We start from the raw sequence: 19,212 nt of genomic DNA on the forward strand, positions 1-19,212 counted from the left end.
ACTGTGTGAAACTGCCAGACAGTGGGTGCTTATGCAGAGCAAATGTGACTGGGTTTAGCCTTAGTAAATCAATATGATGCTATTTTCTTCACTTTAGAAATGCAAAGTGAAAAATCTGTGTTTTCCAGGCCTCTGGAAGCTGCCAGCTGCTCTCTAGGCTCAGTTGTGGTGCCACAAGGTGAGTTTTGCTCAGTTTCCAGGAAGAAGCTGGCTTTAAAATGGGAGCAATGCAAACTGCTGGAATGGCAGTGGCCCCTGGGGTCAAGGAACCTGCCCACTCCTGGAGGTGCTTGGAGCTGTCAGCCCGGGACAGCCCAGGGAAGCTCCCTGCCCTCATGCAGAGGATATTGCTCCAGAGAAGGCTGTTTTACTACTAGGCAATAATGGTGTTGAAAACATAATAAAAACATGTCGATTTTTTTAGGTTACATCTGTCTTTTTCAACTTGATGTTGAAAACATAACAAAAACACATCGATTTTGTTAGGTTATGTCTCGTCTTTTTCAATTTGGTGTTGAAAACAACTAAAACATGTCGATTTTGTTAGGTCACATCTGGTCTTTTTCAGTTTTGGTGGTTTACATTAATATTCTCATGCTCTGTGCCTGCTCGAGTAGGGAGAAGGTTCCTGGAGGAAGCATTTCAGGTGAGTTTTGCTCCCCCGTTGCCCTGTCCCTGCCCTGGGCTGCATCACCAGGTGAGGGAAGGGTTCTGCCCCTAATTCTCCTGAGATCCCTGCCCTCAGTGCCATGGAAACCTGTTAGAGCAAGTTCAGAGGAGGCCACAAAGATGCTCTGAGGGCTGGAGCATCTCTGCCATGGTGACAGGCTGAGAGAGCTGGGGATGTATGATTGTGGAAGAGAAGGCTCTGAGGAGGCATTGGAGTCCCTTCCAGTGCCTCAAGTGGGTGCAGGATTGCTGGACAGGGACTTTTTATGGGGCATGTAGTTATAGGGCCGGGGGAATGACGCTTGGGGCAGGTCACATAAGGGCTAGCTCTCTAAACTGAAAGGGGGCAGGTTTTGATTAATATGAGGAAGAAATTCTTCCCTCTGAGAAGGCTGTCCAGAAGAGGTGTGGATGCTCAAGGCCAGATGGGACAGGACTTGCAGAAGGTGTCCTTGCCAGGACAGGGGTGGGACCGCGATGGTCTTTAGGGTCGGTTACACTGCGACCCGTTCTACGCCAGTGACACAGCACAGGGGCCCTGCGGTGGGACACACCGCGCGTGGGCGCGGCGGAGGGGACGGCAGCGGCTCTGGCAAGGACGGCAGCGGGGCGGGGCGAGGCTGTCCCCGCGTGTCCCCTGTCCCCGCGTGTCCCCCGTCCCCCCTCCCCGTCACCGGCTGTCCCCGCGTGTCCCCTGTCCCCCTTCCCTGTCCCCGCGTGTCCCCTGTCCCCCCTCCCTGTCCCCGCGTGTCCCCCGTCCCCGGCTGTCCCCGCGTGTCCCCCGTCCCCGGCTGTCCCCGCGTGTCCCCCGTCCCCGGCTGTCCCCGCGTGTCCCCCGTCCCCGGCTGTCCCCGTCCCGCGTGTCCCCGCCCGGCCTCGGTGGCTCCCCCTGGCGGCGGCGGCGGGGCTCGCCCTGCTCCCAGGCTGCTCCGGGGCGGCGGCGGCGCCGCCTCCAGCGGCGGGACAAAGCGGGGCCGAGCGGGGCCGGGCCGGGCCGGCGGCATGGAGCGCGGAGCGGAGCGGGGCCGGCGGCGCGGCCCGCAGCCCCTCTAGGAGCGGAGCCGGGCCGGGCCGGGCCGGGCGATGCGGCGGTGAGCGCGGCGGGGCCGGGCGCCGCCGCGATGCTCCGCCGCAGCCTCAGCCGCCTGGTGAGTGCGGGGCCGGGGCGCGGGCGGGCAAAGTTCGCTGTTTTCCTCTCTCTGCCTTGTGCTGGGGCTGTGCTCCCGCGGGGGCTCCCGCATCCCCCTCCCCGCGGGCTCCGCCCCGGCCCCGCCGCGGCGGCTCCGTCCGACCTGCGAGCCCTCCAGAAGTTGACTTTGCTGCCGGAGCCCAAACCTTGTTTTTTCCTCCCAGACCTGTCGGAGGGCGCTTCCCCCGCCGGCAGCGCTCCCCGGACCGCGTGGCTCTTCCTGCCCGGGGCGGGATGCGGCTCTGCCCCCGCCGGCTCCATCCCGATCCCTTCCCGCTGCCACATAGGCTGCTCGGAGATTTCACCGTGACCTCACTGCTTGGCCTGAGCTCTGTAATTACTCATTTTTTCCTTTTCCGCAGCAAATGTGCGAAAAGCGGTGTTTTACCGTCGTTCCGGGCGCTGCTGTTTGTTCAGCAGTGTCATTGATTGCGCAGTGCGTAGTTAGCGAAGTTCCTGGAGTTGGGGCGGTGTGTGTGCTGTGACACAGCCCGAGCACCGTGCCATGGAGCTGGGGCAGTGTGTGTGTGTGATGTGACACTGCCCTGCGATGGAGCTGGGGCAGTGTGTGTGTGCTGTGACACAGCCCGAGCACCGTGCCGTGGAGCTGGGGCTGTGTGTGTGTGTGATGTGACACTGCCCTGCGATGGAGCTGGGGCTGTGTGCATGTGTGCTGTGACACAGCCCGAGCACCGTGCCATGGAGCTGGGGCAGTGTGTGTGTGTGATGTGACACTGCCCTGCGATGGAGCTGGGGCAGTGTGCGTGTGCTGTGACACTGCCCGGGCACCCTGCGATGGAGCTGGGGCAGTGTGTGTGTGCTGTGACACAGCCCGAGCACCGTGCCGTGGAGCTGGGGCAGTGTGTGTGTGTGATGTGACACTGCCCTGCGATGGAGCTGGGGCAGTGTGTGTGTGTGATGTGACACTGCCCGGGCACCCTGCGATGGAGCCGGGCAGCTCTGGGCCAAGAGGCTGGAAAGCTGCCCTGGGAATGGGCTGGCCTGGCTGAGCCACAGCCCGGGCACCGTGCGATGGAGCTGGGGCAGTGTGTGTGTGTGTGCGTGTGTGTGCTGTGACACTGCCCGAGCACCGTGCCATGGATCTGCGTGTGCTGTGACACTGCCCGAGGCTCCGGGCCGCGATCCCGGTGCACTCCCGGGTACCTGCCGCGATCCCGGGCTCTGCCCCGAGCCGCGCTCTCCTCTTCGCTTTTGCTTTGGAGCGAGATATTTGTGGCCGGTTTTCCAGGCTTGGAGCACAAGCGACTCTAAGTCGCCTTGTCAGTTCTGGAGGTAGCTCTATTTGGGAGGGAAGGGTTTGATTTTCGGGTTGGTTTTCTGTTTGTAGGCGGTGTTTCTGTGGCAGGCTCTGGGTTAGCCCTGTGGAGAACACACCTACCTCAACCATTGTTTTGCAGCCTCGGGGACAGAGAGATGAGATGGAAACTCAGTGCCCTGACTGTCTGGCTTTGATGCCTTTTGAGTTCAGCTCTGCCCTGAGTGCTTCCTACCCCACCCACCCCAGCGGCAGTTTTTGTCCCGCTCCTGTCGAGAGGCGTTTGTGGTTTGAGGCACCTCCACCGGGTTCAGTGCAAAGCTCTTTCAGGTGGCTGCTTGCTGTCAGCGGCCAACTGGAGGTGCCTGCCTGGCTTCTGGACCCAGCACCCTCCTCCCTGGTGAGGAGCAGTCCCGGCCCTGCCCGGGCTCCCACGCAGTCCCTGTGTCACCTCTGAGTCCCTGGGCATGGAGAGGAGGGGACATTGAGTGCTGCTGGGGTGTGATGTCCTCTGGGGTGCAGAGAAACCCTCCCTGCACAGCCCAGGTATTTCCAAAGGCTCCGTGCAGGGCTGGGCTGTGGCAGCAGCCCTTTGGAAGGGCAGGGTGGTGTTCTGGCTGGAGGAGCAGCTCTGTTCAGGGCCCAGGACAGAGTGCCAGGTCAGCTGCAGTGTTGGTGTGGGGTTTAGCGCTGTTTGCCCCTCCTGGCTTTGTGAGCAGCATTTCAGCAGCAAGGAGCAGTTTATCAGGCTGGTGCAAGTGGTGTGGGTCCCCCCATATCAGCCTTGGCTGATAGAGCAGCTCGTGCCCTGCTGCTGTAGCTCTGTCGTGTCCTCAGCCCTGCAGGCTGCCACGGTAGCCTTGGGCCAGTCCTCTCCCTCCTGCTCCATGGAGGAGAGGACAGCCCGTGCCAGTCACTGTGGAGCCAGCCTGAGGTGCTGCCTGGCCCTCGCTCCTGCATGGGCAGCGCTGGGCTTCAAGGGATGCTCATCCTGTGGCGATGGCATTGCAGGAATTCACTGCAGTTATTAAAGGCTGCAGATTTTCTGGCACTTAGGATCCCATAGGGCTGCTCAGACAAGCACTGTAACCTCTCCACTGTGTGGTCTCTGCCTGAGGCTCATAAATACCAACAGATTGTAAAAATCCTGTTTCCAGTTCTAACTCGCAGCTTAGGCACAATGGAGGTGACTTGCCCTGTCAGCATGACTGTTTGTGGCTCTGTTTTTCCCTCCTATGAACTCTTATCATGGATAGGGTATGAAATGGGATGGTAACAAGAACAGGAAGGGTCGAGTGGTGCATGTGATCTGCACAGCTACCTGGGGGTGTGCAGACTGATGCTCTCAGAAACAAATTGGATTCTGAACTTTGATTTGCACCACCGAAATAATCCCTGTCAAAGGAAGAGTGGGGCTGGGATCACTGCAGGGAGGTGGGATTGAATTGCCATGGTTAATCCACTTTTAGGAGATACTGTCAACTTGAAATACAACTTTAATTCTTTTTTGGAAACAGATTCTAGCACTGGAGTCTTATTTTTAGTCTCCTGCTGCTTGTACGGCTGTTGTGGGAGGGTGCAGGAGCGGGGTGGGGAAGTGTGGGGATGTCCAGGGGAGGTTTGGGGTCGCTCTGCTGGGCTGGGCTCCTCAGGGGCTGGGGTGAGCACTGTCCACTTCCAGCTGTGCTGCTCCCTGTGTCTGCATCACAGACTGGGCTTTTTCTCACCTACTGCTCTCCTGCTCTTCACTGTACCCCGCTCTGGCCACAGCTCTGCCAGGGCTGGGGGAGAGATAAGGGAGGAATGCAGAAAGAGAACTTACTGATGCCCTCGTTGTGTTCACTTTTCCTCCCAATTTGCTTTTATTTAAGGCCTGTCTGGAATCGAGCCCTGGGAGCTGTGACCCTGCTCACGGGGCAGGAAGGCTGGGGTGGTGGGTGAAGCACCCCAGGGTGGTGGGTGAAGCACCCCAGGGTGTTCTCCCTCCTCTTGGGGTGCCTGCTGCTGGCTGAGCCCCTGGGCTGGTGCTCTGTGCTGGGTGTCTCTGCAGTCAATGCAGCTCCTTGCCCTGGCACTCTCCTGTTTGTGTTCAAACCCTAGGAAAAGTGAGAGAACAGCCAACAGTCTGTAATTGGGAGCAAAATTCTTCTGTTGGAGTGTTTGTGTGGAGTGTAACAATAGGACCTTAGTTGTGTTATTCCAGTTTAATTAAATACCTTGGGGCCTGATCCTCTTTGCAGCCCGTGTGCTGGTAAATCCCTGGTGTCTGGCAAGTGCTGGGCTCCTTGTGAGCTGCTGGCTCTCAGCACTGTGCCAGGTGTTGGGGACAAGGTGCCCCTTGGGTGGGTGTGCAGGGCTGTCCCTGGGCTGGACCGTGTGGCTCTGTGCCCTGTCACAGGCTGCAGTGATGGTCTCTTGCTGCTCATCCTGGGGTCTGCATCCCTCTGTCCTGTGCCAGCAGTGGGTACCCCAGCTGGGGCATGGGGCCCTCTGCATCCCTCTGCCCTGTGGTACCCCAGCTTGGGCATCCCTCTGTCCTGTGCCAGCAGTGGGTACCCCAGCTGGGGCATGGGGCCCTCTCCATCCCTCTGCCCTGTGCCAGCAGTGGGTACCCCAGCTGGGGCATGGGGCCCTCTCCATCCCTCTGTCCTGTGCCAGCAGTGGGTACCCCAGCTTGGGCATCCCTCTGCCCTGTGCCAGCAGTGGGTACCCCAGCTTGGGCATCCCTCTGTCCCGTGCCAGTAGTGGGTACCCCAGCTTGGGCATCCCTCTGTCCTGTGCCAGCAGTGGGTACCCCAGCCTGGGCATGGGGCCCTCTCCATCCCTCTGCCCTGTGCCAGCAGTGGGTACCCCAGCCTGGGCATGGGGCCCTCTCCATCCCTCTGCCCTGTGCCAGCAGTGGGTACCCCAGCCTGGGCATGGGGCCCTGTGGGGCAGGTCCTACCTGGAGCTCTGCAGGAAGATACCCACCCCACTGAGACCTATTCTGAACGAGGGCCATGGCCCAGAGTCACTCTTTAGATAGGAAGTGAATTCCCCATGGGCACTGGGAATAGGTGAGAAGGGTCAGGGCAGGGTGGGGAGAGCCCTTGGGTGCACTGGGCCCTGTGGGGCTGTCCCTGCCCAGCTCAGGGGTGGTGGGGGTGTGGGAGGTGTCCCAGGCTGTGGTGGAGGATGCTGATTTGCACTCCCATCTTCAGGATGTGCAGCAAGGGTGCTCTGTGTGCAAAAATAGATTTTATTACACATCTGTGATTTTCTTTCACACGTGTTTTTTTTTTTCCATAGAGTGTGAACCAAACATTAGTGTGTGATTGCAGTTCCTATTCTAATAATAAAGATGGTTACAGTTAGGAGTTGGAAACTGTAGGAGTTGTCTGTTCCTCCCAGTCCAGCCCTGTTAACACCTGGAGAGGGAGGCTGCATGTCAGATACCTGATGCCAGCTTCTGCAGGAAGTGTTTTGCTTTCATTGCTGTGACAGAAACCTGTGAGCAGCCAAGGTTGGGGCTGGGGTCTCTGTGACACCAGGTGGCCGTTCTGCTGGGAGAAATCCCACACTTGAAAAGAGTATGGATTTAAATCAAGCCACTTGAAATGTTCATGAAAGTTGCTGGAATTTTATTTTGTAAGATGTGTTTAGCATGACAGCAGCATTCCACGTGCTCAGGCAGTTCCCCTGTAGCAGCCACAGGGCAGCCCATGCTTGACCACAGAGAAGTCAGGGGAGGCTCAAATAGGGAAGCTGGGGCTGCAAAAAGCTTAGGGCTGCAATCCCCCATTGCTGCTCCTTCCCTGGAAAATGGGGACACAGGGGTTTGTGAAATTCCTGTGACCATTTTGTCTTTAACTGTCTCCTAACTGTAGCCTTATTCCCAGAAATAGCTCAGCCATTTGGCTAAAAATAAATAAAAATAAAACAAAAAGCAAAAGCTTGGCCTGGGATAAACAGCTGCATGTGTTCAGTTAAAGTTTGGGAAGTTGGGAATTGCTCCAGGGAGGGCTGGAAAGCACCGGTCAGACATTAATGATAAGTGATGCTTCTAATTAAACCTGGGGCATGCTGAAACTTTTCTGTGGAGAATAACAAGTCTTGGCTGTATTTTCTCCTTCCCTCCATGCCCCTTTTGTCCCCAGCTGGTATTTTGCTGGGGGTAATGATGATTGTTTGGGCTGTGCAGGAGAGGTTTGGAGCTGAGCTGACTGGCGTTGCAGCTGAAGACATGGCAATTTGCTTTTAATAATAAAATTTGTAAAAGCAAACAGGGCATCTATTAATAACGAGCTTTTCAGCCTTGCCTTTAATTTCATCCTGTTGCCTTTGGTTTATGTGTTTCCTTTCTGATTAAAACTGCTGTGTTCTGGCTGTACCTGTCTTTAGTGGAGAGATTTATTTTTTTTTTTTGGGTGTTAGTTAAAAGCAGAGCTGATGGAGAGCATTCACGGTGTCTGTAAGTCAGATGAAGCCTTCACACCCAGATGAGTTGTTGCCTGCCAGTGATCATGTTTTTAGCAGCGCAGGTTTGGTCCCTGTGAGCATCTTCCTCCCATGGCACCGGGCTTGCATCTCCTGTCCCAGCTGTGTAATTCCTGACATTGTGTGACTGTGCTCCCTTGGGAGGTGTAAACCCATTGCCAGGAAACGCTGGGCTGGCCAGGTGGGGAGCGTCTCAGTGGCTGAGGTGTGCCTGCAGAGGAGCTGCCATTGCAGGGACAAGGGAGGGGCCTGGCAAGGGGCACTTTTCCAGGCAGCATGGACACAGGCTGTGCTGTCAACGCCTTTGCCTTTCCCTGAAAGTGTTTGCTGGGGGGGTTTCCAGGGAGTTTCCTGTGTTTCTGGTGTGTGGGAGCGGGTGCTGGGGCTGGAGGGCAGTGGGGAGCTTTGCTGCATGGCTCAGGCAGTCGCCCAGTGGCTCTGCCCACATGTGTCCCCTGCTCAGGAGGGAGAGGGCAGCAGCCCTGTGCCAGGACAGACTGTCCCAGGGGTACCTTGCAAATGCCTTACCTGTGCATCTGGACTGAGGTCTGCTTCTCACTACTCATATTGGAAATATTTCTGTGCTTTCTGAGGTCTGGGAAGGACAGGCTGGTTTTGGGTGTTGTGGCCTTCACCTGCCTGTGCTGTCCCAGCTGGCACACCTGTGTGCAGCCTGGGCTTGGAGCCCCACAGGTGATGCTGTGGGAGCCAGGAGAGCCTGGCAATGTCTGCAGCTCTGCCCCTGCCAGCTCCCTCACTCTTGCAAGTAGACAAGATTTTTTTTCCTACTTCAGTTAGCAAGCAATATCGAGGTTCAGTGGTGGGGTTTTTTAGTGCTGTCCCTTGTTTGCCTGGAGGTTTGCAGCTTTCTCTGACTTGTGGGGGCTGTGCAGATGGTGGGGCTGCAGGCAGGGCTGGCCCCAGCAGTGGGCTGTGGCTGTTGGGGTGATCCCTGCTGCCCTGGGAGCTCACACCCCTGGGCTGCTGCTGGCATGGGCACAGCAGGGAGGGCACAGGGACACGGCTCTGCCCAGAGGGACACCCTGCCAGTCACAGGGGTGTCCTGTCCTGCTCATTGCAAATAGGAAACAAGGGCACTGCTGCTCTGGTTGCTGATGATGGTAAGCCATTTCTGATATTATTATTGACATGGTTGTGCAGTAATCTTGTGTAGTTTGGCTCCCTGCACCCGTTCCACAGGCTGGCTCCATGAGCAGCTGCAGCCCCTGCTGCTCTGCTGGAACCAGCATGCTGCACTTTGCTGAGCTCCTTCAATTATCCAGTGTGCCACCAGTGCCTTCTTCACTGGGCGTGCCTGAACTGGCTCATGTTTGATTTGGGCCTCAGTAATTTGCTTTTTTGCAGTAAGCTTGACTCCAGGACTTGAGCAGGGAGCTGTTCTGTGGAGTGCCTGACCCCAGCTGTGGGAGGAGGGCCAGGCTGCCTGTGTGCTGCAGGGGATGGCAGTGAGTGGCAAACTGCTTTAAAGCTTGATTTACGAACTTGTAGCCTGGGGAGACTGAAACTTGCCCCTTTGAAAAGGTCTCCTCTTTCCTGCCCTGGCCCTGGCAGCAGCAGGGCTGCTGGGTCAGGAGAAGCCTGTTCTGCCCCAGGCTGCAGTGACTTCAGTAGCTGTATGTGCATTAAATATATATGCTTGCAATAGATGCACATTAAATATGCATTTAAGCAATATACACAGATGCATTAAATATATATATATATTTATTTTTACATGTGGGCTGTTTCTCAGGCTGGGCCAAACCCCAGGGAGCTGCTGGGCACTGATTGGCACGGGGCACTGTTCTGATGGCTGCAAAGTGCATTTGGATCCTGAGCCCCCGTGGGACAGTGGCGTGGGGAGAGCAGCTGAGGCTCCCTGGTGGCAGGAGAGCTGCCCTGGGTTTTCTCCTCCTCCCCTCCATGGTTTCTGTGCTCTCACAGGGATGCTCACTGCCACCATCAGGTGCTGATCAGAACCAGTACTCTCTAAAGTGTTTAGCCCCTTGTGCCACCCCTTCTGCCCGCTCTGTGGGCACCTCCTGCTGGCTCCAGGGCTTTTTCCCCCAAACCTCAGTGGTGTTGTTGGGATGGAATTCCAGCTGAAGCCCGTTTAGTCTAAAAGCACATCTCCTCTGGCCATCCAGCCTAATTGATAGTGCTTCAGAGACGTTTGTCCTGCCCTCCTTAATGAGAGCTTAGTGCACGATCCAGTTGTTTGCAAGGAGCTTTTTGTTTGCCTCCTGCAGCAGAAGGAGGGGTAAGCTCCTGCAAGGCTGTTCTAGCTCTCAAATCAGGCTTTTCTTTTCTATTTCCCACCTTGAACCAGATTCCTGTTAAACTCCATTGTGGCCCTTGCTGAGTAATGCTTTGCTGCAGGCTTTTTGCTCTTGTTTTCAGCTGAATTTCAGGATCTGTAGGTGAAAGGACTCCGGCCTTGTTTATGGAGGGGCTGGTAATTTTTTGCTGTGTGCTTTCAGAGAATCTCTTCATCTGGCATGTCTTAAAGCATGCTGTATACCTTAACAAGATCCTGTGAGATGATTGAAGTGGGAAACAGAGGCATTGCTCTCTTGGTTGATGTGATTTGTTTGCACTGTTGTGGCCAATTTGCAGACCAGAGGGATCCTGTTTCTTGTGCTGTAAAGGACCTAGAAAAGCTGAGTAAGATGTGCAACAGGCAAGGCCAGACAATTTGAAGCGCTTCTTTGGTGCTGCCATCCAGGATCTCTTCAGCAGTAATACAAATTAAATACTGCTTGACTGCAGCGACGCTCTGCTGCTGGAGTCTCAGTTGGCTTAAGGGGGAAAAAAATAAAAAAAATAAATCTCACTGCCGGGAAATTAAATGCAGGGAGAAAAAAAAATCCACTTTTGTGAGCAGCCCTTCCATCTTTTATTATGATTTCTGTGTAATTCCTCCCCAGCATTCATACAAAGCCAAGCAGCTCCTATCTGTAGGGACTCAGACTGCACTCAGGGGGCTAAAGCCAGCCTTGAAATGCAGTATTCATGAATTTTTTTCTGTTTGCTTTGGGTGGCGTTTTGCATGCCACTTCTGTTCAGTCTGAGTTGTGGAAGGCTTTTATTCGTTTTGTTTTTTCCTCCTTCCTTACAGCTCACCTTTTCTTACATTGTTTGCTCAGGGAGGGAGTGCAGTAAAATGAGCTGTGATGCCCTGAGGGCTTTTGTCCTCATATCAGCCAAACTGATGTTGTGGAGCACAGAATTTCCGTGGGGGGATTGAGGTTATGGAGCACAGAATTTCCATGGGGGGACTGATGTTGTGGAGCACAGAATTTCCGTAGGGGGATTGAGGTTGTGGAGCACAGAATTTCCGTAGGGGGATTGAGGTTGTGGAGCACAGAATTTCCGTGGGGGGACTGATGTTGTGGAGCACAGAATTTCCGTGGGGTGGTTTCTCTGGGGCAGTTGGATGGATGGAAGTGGGACTCTCCACTTGGCAGGTGCCACTGCGGTGAGTGCAGGGTGGGAAGCCCTCAGGCAGAGAGGAAGCCTTGGCTGAGGGCGCTGCTGTTGGTGGCTGTGAGAGCAGGAACGCCCTTGTCCTGGTGCCTGGCTAGGGAAGAGACGGATGGGCTGGAGATGGCTGAGTCATCCCCAGGGATGCTCTGCAGCTGCTGCTGCTGGGGTGCAGCACGGGGGAACCCCCAGGCTGCAAGGCTGAGGCCCACTGAAACCTCAGCTCTGTGTGCCTGCAGCTCTGCTGGGCGCTGCTCACTCTGCCCTGCTGCCTTCCCTCCCTGTGTCTGCAGCTTTCCTGCAGCTCTGCTGGGCGCTGCTCACTCTGCCCTGCTGCCTTCCCTCCCCAGCCTGGCCACAACAGGAGCCAGAGGATTTCCTGCAGATAAACAGTTCTAGGCCCCATGGTGAGGATTTCTGTCCTGGCTGGGCGGATTTCACTGATCCAGAGTCCTGGCATGTGCCTGCAAGCGCCAAGGATAAATCTGTTGGTCACTGTGGTACCCAGAGATGAAAATATTCCCAGTGTGGTCTGGGTCATGTTGGAGCTGATTTTGGCTGTGGAGCAGGGGGTGAAGTGGGTGATTTCTGTCTCTTTTCCCTCTTATCTCCTGCTGCTTCTGTGGAACCATTTGTCTGTAGTACAGCAAGGGGCAGAGTTAGAAAACCACAGTTTTCATGGTTTAGGAGTTGCAGAGCTTGATCTGAACCATGAGCGAGGAGGATGGGGATGTGCTGGGGTCTCAGGTACCATTGTGGGGGTTGAGGCACCCCAGGATGCTGGGGCAGGACTCTGCAGGACGGACCTGCCGTCCCCTCCCTCCTGGGGGCTGTATTTGGGGGACAGGACAGCTTCTGTGGGGACAGGCTTGGTCTGGGGGATGGCTCTGGGCAGCCCTGGGTGCCAGCCCTGGTTTCTGGGGTGCTGGCGTGAGGCACATCCTGGCAGGGCAGCCTGCAGCCTCTGCCCTGGAGCGTGCTCAGCCAGGCAGGCTTGCTTCCCAGGGGAAAGGCAAGAAACTGCCCTGGGAAATGGGCTTCTCGCCAGCCAGCTGGCAGCCTGGCTCTGAAATGCTGGGAAAACTTAACGAGGGGCAAAATGTTTGGAGGTGGCAGAGGTTACAGTAACGTCTGGCCCAGCTGGGATACATAACGTGGTATTTAGGGGTTTTTTCTTTCCATAACTGAAGAGCTCAGGCTTTCAGAGGAGCAGAAAACAACGGGAAAACCAACAAATTATAGCTCTGCTGGGTGGTGCAAGCACTGACAGTTGCAAACTGGGAGGTTTTTTCCATTTTGCTCTTATTTCAGTTTTTGCCAGGCCAAATCACTGCTCTGGAGAGCTTGCTGCCTTGCTAAAATAGCTGCTGATGAACAGACATATGTGCACAGCTTGAGCCGGGGAGAGGAGGGAGGAAGAGTTTTGAAGACAGGAAGACCTCGTTGTATTTGCTTTGTGACCTCTGCAAAACATTTGGCTCTTACTCAAAGTCCTTTTTCTGTTCTCGAGCCTGAAGTGTTCCTATGAGCCTGGATTTTATATGCTGGCGGCATGCTGGTCGAACTTTTCTTTTGGACTGCCAAAAATAAAGATCTGCTGCCTGTATTTCAAGATGAGCAATGGTTTCATAACCCTGGCTGCCAGCAGGGGAGGGAAGAGAGGAATTGAGATGCTGAAAACTTCCGAGGGTCGGTGGTTGTGTTTGAGCAGGAGCAACAGATTCTGGACTAAGAGCAGCACTGGAGCGATGCTGCCCCAGTTGATCCTCCCTGGCTTTGGCTTGCTGCATCCCTGGGGAGCTGACTCTGTGCAGAGTGCTGCTGAACAGGAGCTGTGCTTGCAGCCATTGTGCCATGCTTGCTGGCAAGATGCAGTGCTGCCTGCTTTGAGGGTAGGCTGCCTCCAGAAGGAAAAACAAAATCCCTGCCAAAAAAGGTCTGTTCAGCTGTCACCCCTGTCCACGGCACTCCTCAAGTCCAGGATAGGGCTGGGCTGTCCTTTAAATTTATTACATGGGGAAAAAAACTTCTGTATTTCCTCTCTCCACCCTTATGAAATCTTTCAAGTAGCCTTTTCCCCTGTTCTCTCCACCCAGCCATGTCTCTGTTGGTTTTTATCAGTGGCTTTGTTGGCCAAGTCAGCCTTTGCAGGAAATGCAGCCTGGCTGGGCTCTGTCCTTGCTGAAGGTGACCTCCCTCTGACCATAGGGTGAGGCAGCAGCTCTGGGGACAGAGGGGACATGGGGTGGGCTCTGGCTGGTGCCCCTCACTTGGCTGCAGCCCCCCTGGCTTTAAGGGTGCTGTGCTGAGCTCCTCTGTACTGCTGGATCATCCCCATGACCAGGGCTGTGTGCTGAGCCCCACCACGTGCTGACTGCTGTGAAAACCCCCCTGGCCCTTTTCCCAGGGCTCCTCTTCTGCCCTTGCCTTTTTCTTGGGTCTGGGGGCTCTCATGGCTGCCCCGATGCCCCCCACCCTGGCTGGAGCTGGCTTGACCCGTGGTCCCTCCTTGGTGGCCGTGTTGTGTCCCTGGCTGAAATGCCAGTGGGAGCTCCAGCCTGGCGCAGGGGAAGGGATCCTGGTTTAAATTTCAGCCTGCTGTTGTCCCAAGGGACCAGCCTCCCACCCTGCCCAGGAGTGAGCAGCAGAGTCCCATCCAGTGGGAAACGAGGTCGGGCAGTGTGTGCCTTCAGCCCTTCCCCTGGACCTATGAGCTCCCAGTGTTTCAGATGCCCTGTTGGCTGGCTGCGTTCCCAAGGTCTGTGCATGTTATTGACCCTCTCGTGCAGGCACAGGGAGCCGGGGGGCTGGTTCTGATCCATGGAGCTCTCCCTGTAAATCAGGAGATCTGCTGGAAGATGTGCTCGGTGTGGGTAAGCACAGTCTGAGCTGCTGAATTATTGAGGCTGTTCTCAAAGCGTGGCTCGTGTCCTCGCAGAAGTGACTGAGGACAAAGAGTCATAGGAAAATTGGCAAGAAGAAATCTCAAATAAAAATATATCGGCCGGGCAGTGAGGCTGATGGATGTTTTGGGGAGGTTACCGTAAATTTATGGAGGCTTTTTAAAATTGTGGCTGTGTTTTCCTTTGTTCTTTTGAGGCTAAATGAAACAGGAGCTGGAACAGGCTGTTTTGGGAGGTGCTGTTATTTTTGCAAGCTTTTTTTGTAAATCAGGTCGCCTTCTCCACAACTTTTATCATAAATGGAACAATACAGGAGCAATTAGACTTTAAACTATTCATGAGATTGAAGCCAAGTAATGTGATTTAATCTTTCTTTTGCGTCTATTTAATATAAGCTGTGCTTTCATTCAAGTCTTTGAGCTTTGTAGTTGTGCTGGTTTAGCAGATGATTTTTTTAAAATGCCTGTGGTTTTTATTAGATCTGTTTTCTATGAGTTATTTGTGTTTACATTGTGGCTTACAGTTATCTTCAGCAAACATGAAAGAAGTTTTTTTTACTAGTTAGTTCAGGTTTTGGTGCTCTCTGGAGCTGTAGTAAATGAAATGCTGGTGGTTTTTTAGTTTTACTTCTGCTGCTGTTTTTTTTCTGGAAACAGGGCCAGAAGGTAGCACAGACACTTGCTTTCCATATGGGGGATATAATTAAAGTCTCTGTTTGCAGCTGCCCTAGAAATAGTCCTCTTGAAGTGGCTCCTTGTCAGCAGTGACTGCAGGGCACAGGTTCCCCTCTCCTGTTGGACTCAGTCTAACTCCATTAATTTTTACCCGGGCTTGCTAATTTTTACCCAGGTTTGCAGCTTTTATCCGGTGCCATCTGGGTGCTGTGCGTGGTGCAGGATGGATGGATTCCAGACAGTGAGGAGGGGCCTCTCCCCAGGGCAGGGGCAGGTTGTGCTGGGGAGGGACATTCCTGTGGCAGGGGGCACAGATGGAGAAGGGGAAGGGGGCACAAAGGGACAGTTGCCCAAACTCAGGCAGAGAATCTGGGGACTGCTGTGGGCTGCAAATGTAATTGTGCTGCCTCTACGTAATGCTCCGGCAGCTTCAAGCCATCAGTATGTTTGATTATTAATTGCATCCATGGGCATTTTTACTCCTGGCCTGGTACCTTCAAATCATACCTGTTCTTGTCTCCTCAAAGAAAAATTTACAGTGGAATGCCAAGCCTCAGGTGACCTTCCATGGGCACACAGATGGGCTTTCTGAGTTTGGCCAATGTAAGAAAATAGCCATGATCCACCCTAATGCCTTGATTTCAGAACTGCTGCTTCTGGCAGAACGTGGGCGTTATAGAAGGTGCAAGTATGGGAAGGCTGGGTTACACCAAAGCATTTTCCAGAACACACTCATGTGGGTTTCTGCCTGGCAGAGAAAGGTGGTGCTGCAGCAGCAGCCCTGTGTGCCATGGCAGTGCAGCTGGGCACCTGGCCCTGCCCCGGGGCAAAGCCAGGGTGGGCAGCCAGCTGCCAGCTTGTGGGGGGCTGTGCCCCTGGCAGAGGTGCCAGCCTGGGGGGGCTGTGCCCCTGGCAGAGGTGCCAGCCTGGGGGGGGGGGGGGCTGTGCCCCTGGCAGAGGTGCCAGCCTGGGGGGGCTGTGCCCCTGGCAGAGCTGCCTCACCTCACCTTTACCTGCTGGGATTTGGGTCTGGCTCTCGGGCTGTTGGCTTCAGGAGCAGTCTGGTTTGGATGCCCTGCTGAGGGGTTGGCTCACTGGTTGGGCTTGGTCAGGCACCAGGGGAGTGGAGCAGGAGGTCTGGACTGAAGCTTGAAGCATTGCAGGAGACTCCTGCATCTTTGGGGCTGGTCCTCAGGTGGTGCAGACAGGATGGTGGCTCTGCTCAGAAACGCCTCCTTCCCTCCCTCCTCGCAGTTCCTGGTGTCTGCAGGGTCCCCCTGGTGCTGCTGTGAGTCTGCCCGGTGCAGGGAGGGAGCTCCTCTGGCTGGCAGGGACACGTACAGCAGGTGGCTCTGTGGTCACCTACTGCATCCCCACGTCCTCCAGGCTTCACAGGGTGGCTTCCCTGGCACTGTCCCCACACCATGCCCAGTCTGGCACTGCTGATCCCTACAGACAGCTCTGCTTCTCCCAGTGCTCACACAAACACCTCTGGCCCAGGGAGGTGAGAAAGTGCCTAGGAAGGGAGTGCAATTGTTTATTTTCTTGAATAATCCTTTTGAGCCCCACCAGCCAGCAAGGCAGCTGCTTGAATTGCATCCAAGTAATATTTTCTTTTTTTTTTTTTTGCCATCAGAATTAAAATTTTTCATGAAAGGCAGTCAGAAAAAGTCCTGTAAATCCTCTCCCTGCTAATCTGCATATTTTATAATTTTCCTAAAAGCCTGGCAGTTATTCCCTAAATCTGCCTCTAAGTCTCTGTTGAGAGCTGTTATTAAGACGTAGCAATCTATTAATGACCCACGAGGGCTGGGCTGGGCTGCTCCAAGGGAGAGCCCTGGGTGGCTGAGCTCAGGCAGCCCCTCCTGCTGCAGCCGGGGCTGTGCTCACCTTCTGGGGCTGCACGGGCATGGGCTGTGACACCTTCCAGCTCCTGCTGTGGCTGTGGGCAGCTCTGACACCGTGGAGGGAATGGGAATGGAATGCTGGGGGTGGGGGGAGCCTGGTTAGACCGTGGAGGGAGGGCTGGCATGCACCATGGGGTTACAGTGCCTCTGTTAGTTACCCTGGCATTGCACTCGCTGTGAGGTGATGCTGCAGGTGAACAATGGAGGATTGGAGGGTGAAATCCCCCCTAGGATTGCTGCTGAACTCGCTGTGGCTTGGTCAGCCCACACACCACACCTGGGTCTGGGTTCCCCTCTGCTCTGAGGCTTCACATGCACCAGGCTCTCCATGGGTAGTCAGGAGATCCCTGTGAGCGCTTTTGGGAGATCCCTGTGAGCGCTTTTGGGAGATCCCTGTGAGCGCTTTTGGGAGATCCCTGTGAGCGCTTTTGGGAGATCCCTGTGAGCGCTTTTGGGAGATCCCTGTGAGCGCTTTTGGGAGATCCCTGTGAGCGCTTTTGGGAGATCCCTGTGAGCGCTTTTGGGAGATCCCTGTGAACACTTTGGGAGATCCCTGTGAAGGCTTCCCCAGCAGTGCTTTAAGCAGAACTCGGTGGTTTCCGTGCCAGTGTGTGAGTGGCAGACCCTGACCCTGCTCCTCCCCAGCTCCGTGCCAGCGGGCAGGGGAAGCTGTTCCTTCCTCCCTGGGCTGCAGGGATGCTCAGCAGGCACGCCTGGCTCAGGCACACGGTGGGACCAGCGTGGGGACGTCTGTCTCAGCTGCCTGGCCCTGCTGTGGCGTGGATGGATGGCTCTGCCTCCTGCTCCTGGGGCACAGGTTGGTCAGACCGTGGCTGGCACCTCCATAATGCAGCAGGTACATCAGGGAACCGTTTTGGGTCTGGTTTGTGGTTTGAAGAGGTGCAGTTTGCTGCTGTGGTGGTGCTGGTGTGGCTGGGAGCACGGTGGCATTCCCCAGTCTGGGGGCTGTGTGCCAGCCCTGCCCAGTCTGGGGGCTGGTGGGGGTGGTCACTGCCATGGTGCTGGTGGCTGCTGCTGGCTCTGTCGGGGTGCAGGGACATCGTGTGGGCCATGAGGATCCTCCTGCTCTGAGCATCAGCCACTGGAGCTGTGAGCATGGCTGTGGTATGCACACCTCCCCAGGTGTGTAGGCATGGTGTAAAAATCCTTCTTTAGTTAAAGGTGTGCACACATGGGTGGGAAACAGAGGAAGGGAAGAGCTGCTGCTTCCTTTAGGCAGATTCTGCTCCTGGTGCAGCAGGATCCATTCAGTTGTTGCTGCTCCAGGACCACTGGTTTTAACGTTAAATTTTTGGTTTTGACACTTTCCCCAAGCAGCAGTTAGTCCCAGGCCTTCTGTCTTTGCATGTTTTTATTCAGAGCACCTTTTCTCTAGCTGGGTTTTGTTTGCACCTTTCCAAGCTGCCTGTGATGAGCCCTTTGGACAAAGGATGCTGAGATGGATTCATGGATGCTCTTTCCTGGAGCATCCATCTGCAGAGGCTGAGCCTGGGCAGCTGACTTGGGACAGGCATTTGGCAGTTCTGGCTTTGCTCTGGGGGGGTTTCAAAGCAAGCAAGTGTAGGGTTGAGGATTAGTGTGGCTGAGTGGAGTATGCAGAGTGTCTGCTGGTGTTTCAGCAGCCCTGCTGCCTGGTAATGCCCTCGAGCCATAGACTGTGACCAGCGTCTTCCCTGTTTTAAACCTTGAAAACTGAACTCTAAGGAAATCTTACCCTGATCTAACACCACTCCTTCCCCCTCACCCCTCTTCCCCCATTTGCTCTTAGTGGGTATTTTAATTTCTCTGTGTAATTTTAAGTTCAGCATCACAAAATGCTTTGTGGTGCTGGCCAGGTCATCTCCCTTGGCTGTGAGCATCTGTGGCAAGGACACTTTGTTAGATGAAAGGGGGAACCTGGACAGAATGAAAAGGTGATTTTTAAACTGTTGCATAGTTCTGGTGTTTTTGAAAGTAAGGTTTTCTGGTTCACTGAGGAACTTGTGTGTGCTGGGCTGGCCAGAGCTGGAGGCTGATGGGGACAGAGCTCACAGTGCAGCCTCAGCCCCTGAGAGCTGTGGGGACCTGCCTGGCCTCACCTTTGTCACAGACTGGGGAAGGCTTTAAGAGAAGCTACAAGAAGTTGGAAATGCTGAAGGGTTACATTGGAATAGAGGAGCTCTGGTGCTTTAGGTGCATTTGGGTACTTTGTTCACTGTGTGTTAACACCCTCTCTTTGGCTAGGGGGGTCTGTCTGTGCTTTGCAGGTGCTGTCACTGCCGAGGGGTGGCTGGGCTCTGCTGGAGCCCCATGCTGCTGCTCACGGGTGTTTTTGGCTTTGTGCAGGGGCTGTTCTCCTGCAGTCAGCCCTGCTTCCCTGCTGAGGTTATTCTGCTGCAGCTCCCTCATCCTGCTGCTGAGCAGTGGGGCTGACATTCACTTGTGACATCTCATTCTGCTTTAAATTAAACCCCCAGCAAGCCCAGCTGGCTTCCCAGCACCGTGTGTGTCATCTCGAGGAGTTTGTGCTGTGAAGCTGTCTGCTTCATCATTCGTGATTTCAGCTGAGATTTTTAAATAGCAGAAGCAGACCCTTTTGGGTTTTTGAGCTGAGCACTAAATCTGTGTGTGCCAG

The 19,212-nt window shown here is 55.0% G+C and overlaps 1 protein-coding gene across 6 annotated transcripts in view; it reads left to right on the forward strand.

Annotated features, from left to right (window-relative positions):
* The first annotated feature begins 1,735 nt into the window (after positions 1–1,735).
* The window catches only part of ATP11C (ATPase phospholipid transporting 11C), a 55,677-nt gene continuing 38,200 nt past the window's right edge, over positions 1,736–19,212 (forward strand). For all 6 annotated transcript variants that reach the window (XM_066559828.1, XM_066559829.1, XM_066559831.1 and 3 more), the window contains exon 1: positions 1,736–1,817. In XM_066559828.1, the coding sequence (XP_066415925.1) occupies positions 1,791–1,817 (27 nt within the window). In that variant the 5' untranslated portion in view covers positions 1,736–1,790. The remainder of the gene's footprint in view (positions 1,818–19,212) is intronic.

Source organism: Molothrus aeneus, chromosome 14, assembly GCF_037042795.1.
Source record: "Molothrus aeneus isolate 106 chromosome 14, BPBGC_Maene_1.0, whole genome shotgun sequence".
In the NCBI taxonomy this organism is placed as follows: Eukaryota; Metazoa; Chordata; class Aves; order Passeriformes; family Icteridae; genus Molothrus; species Molothrus aeneus.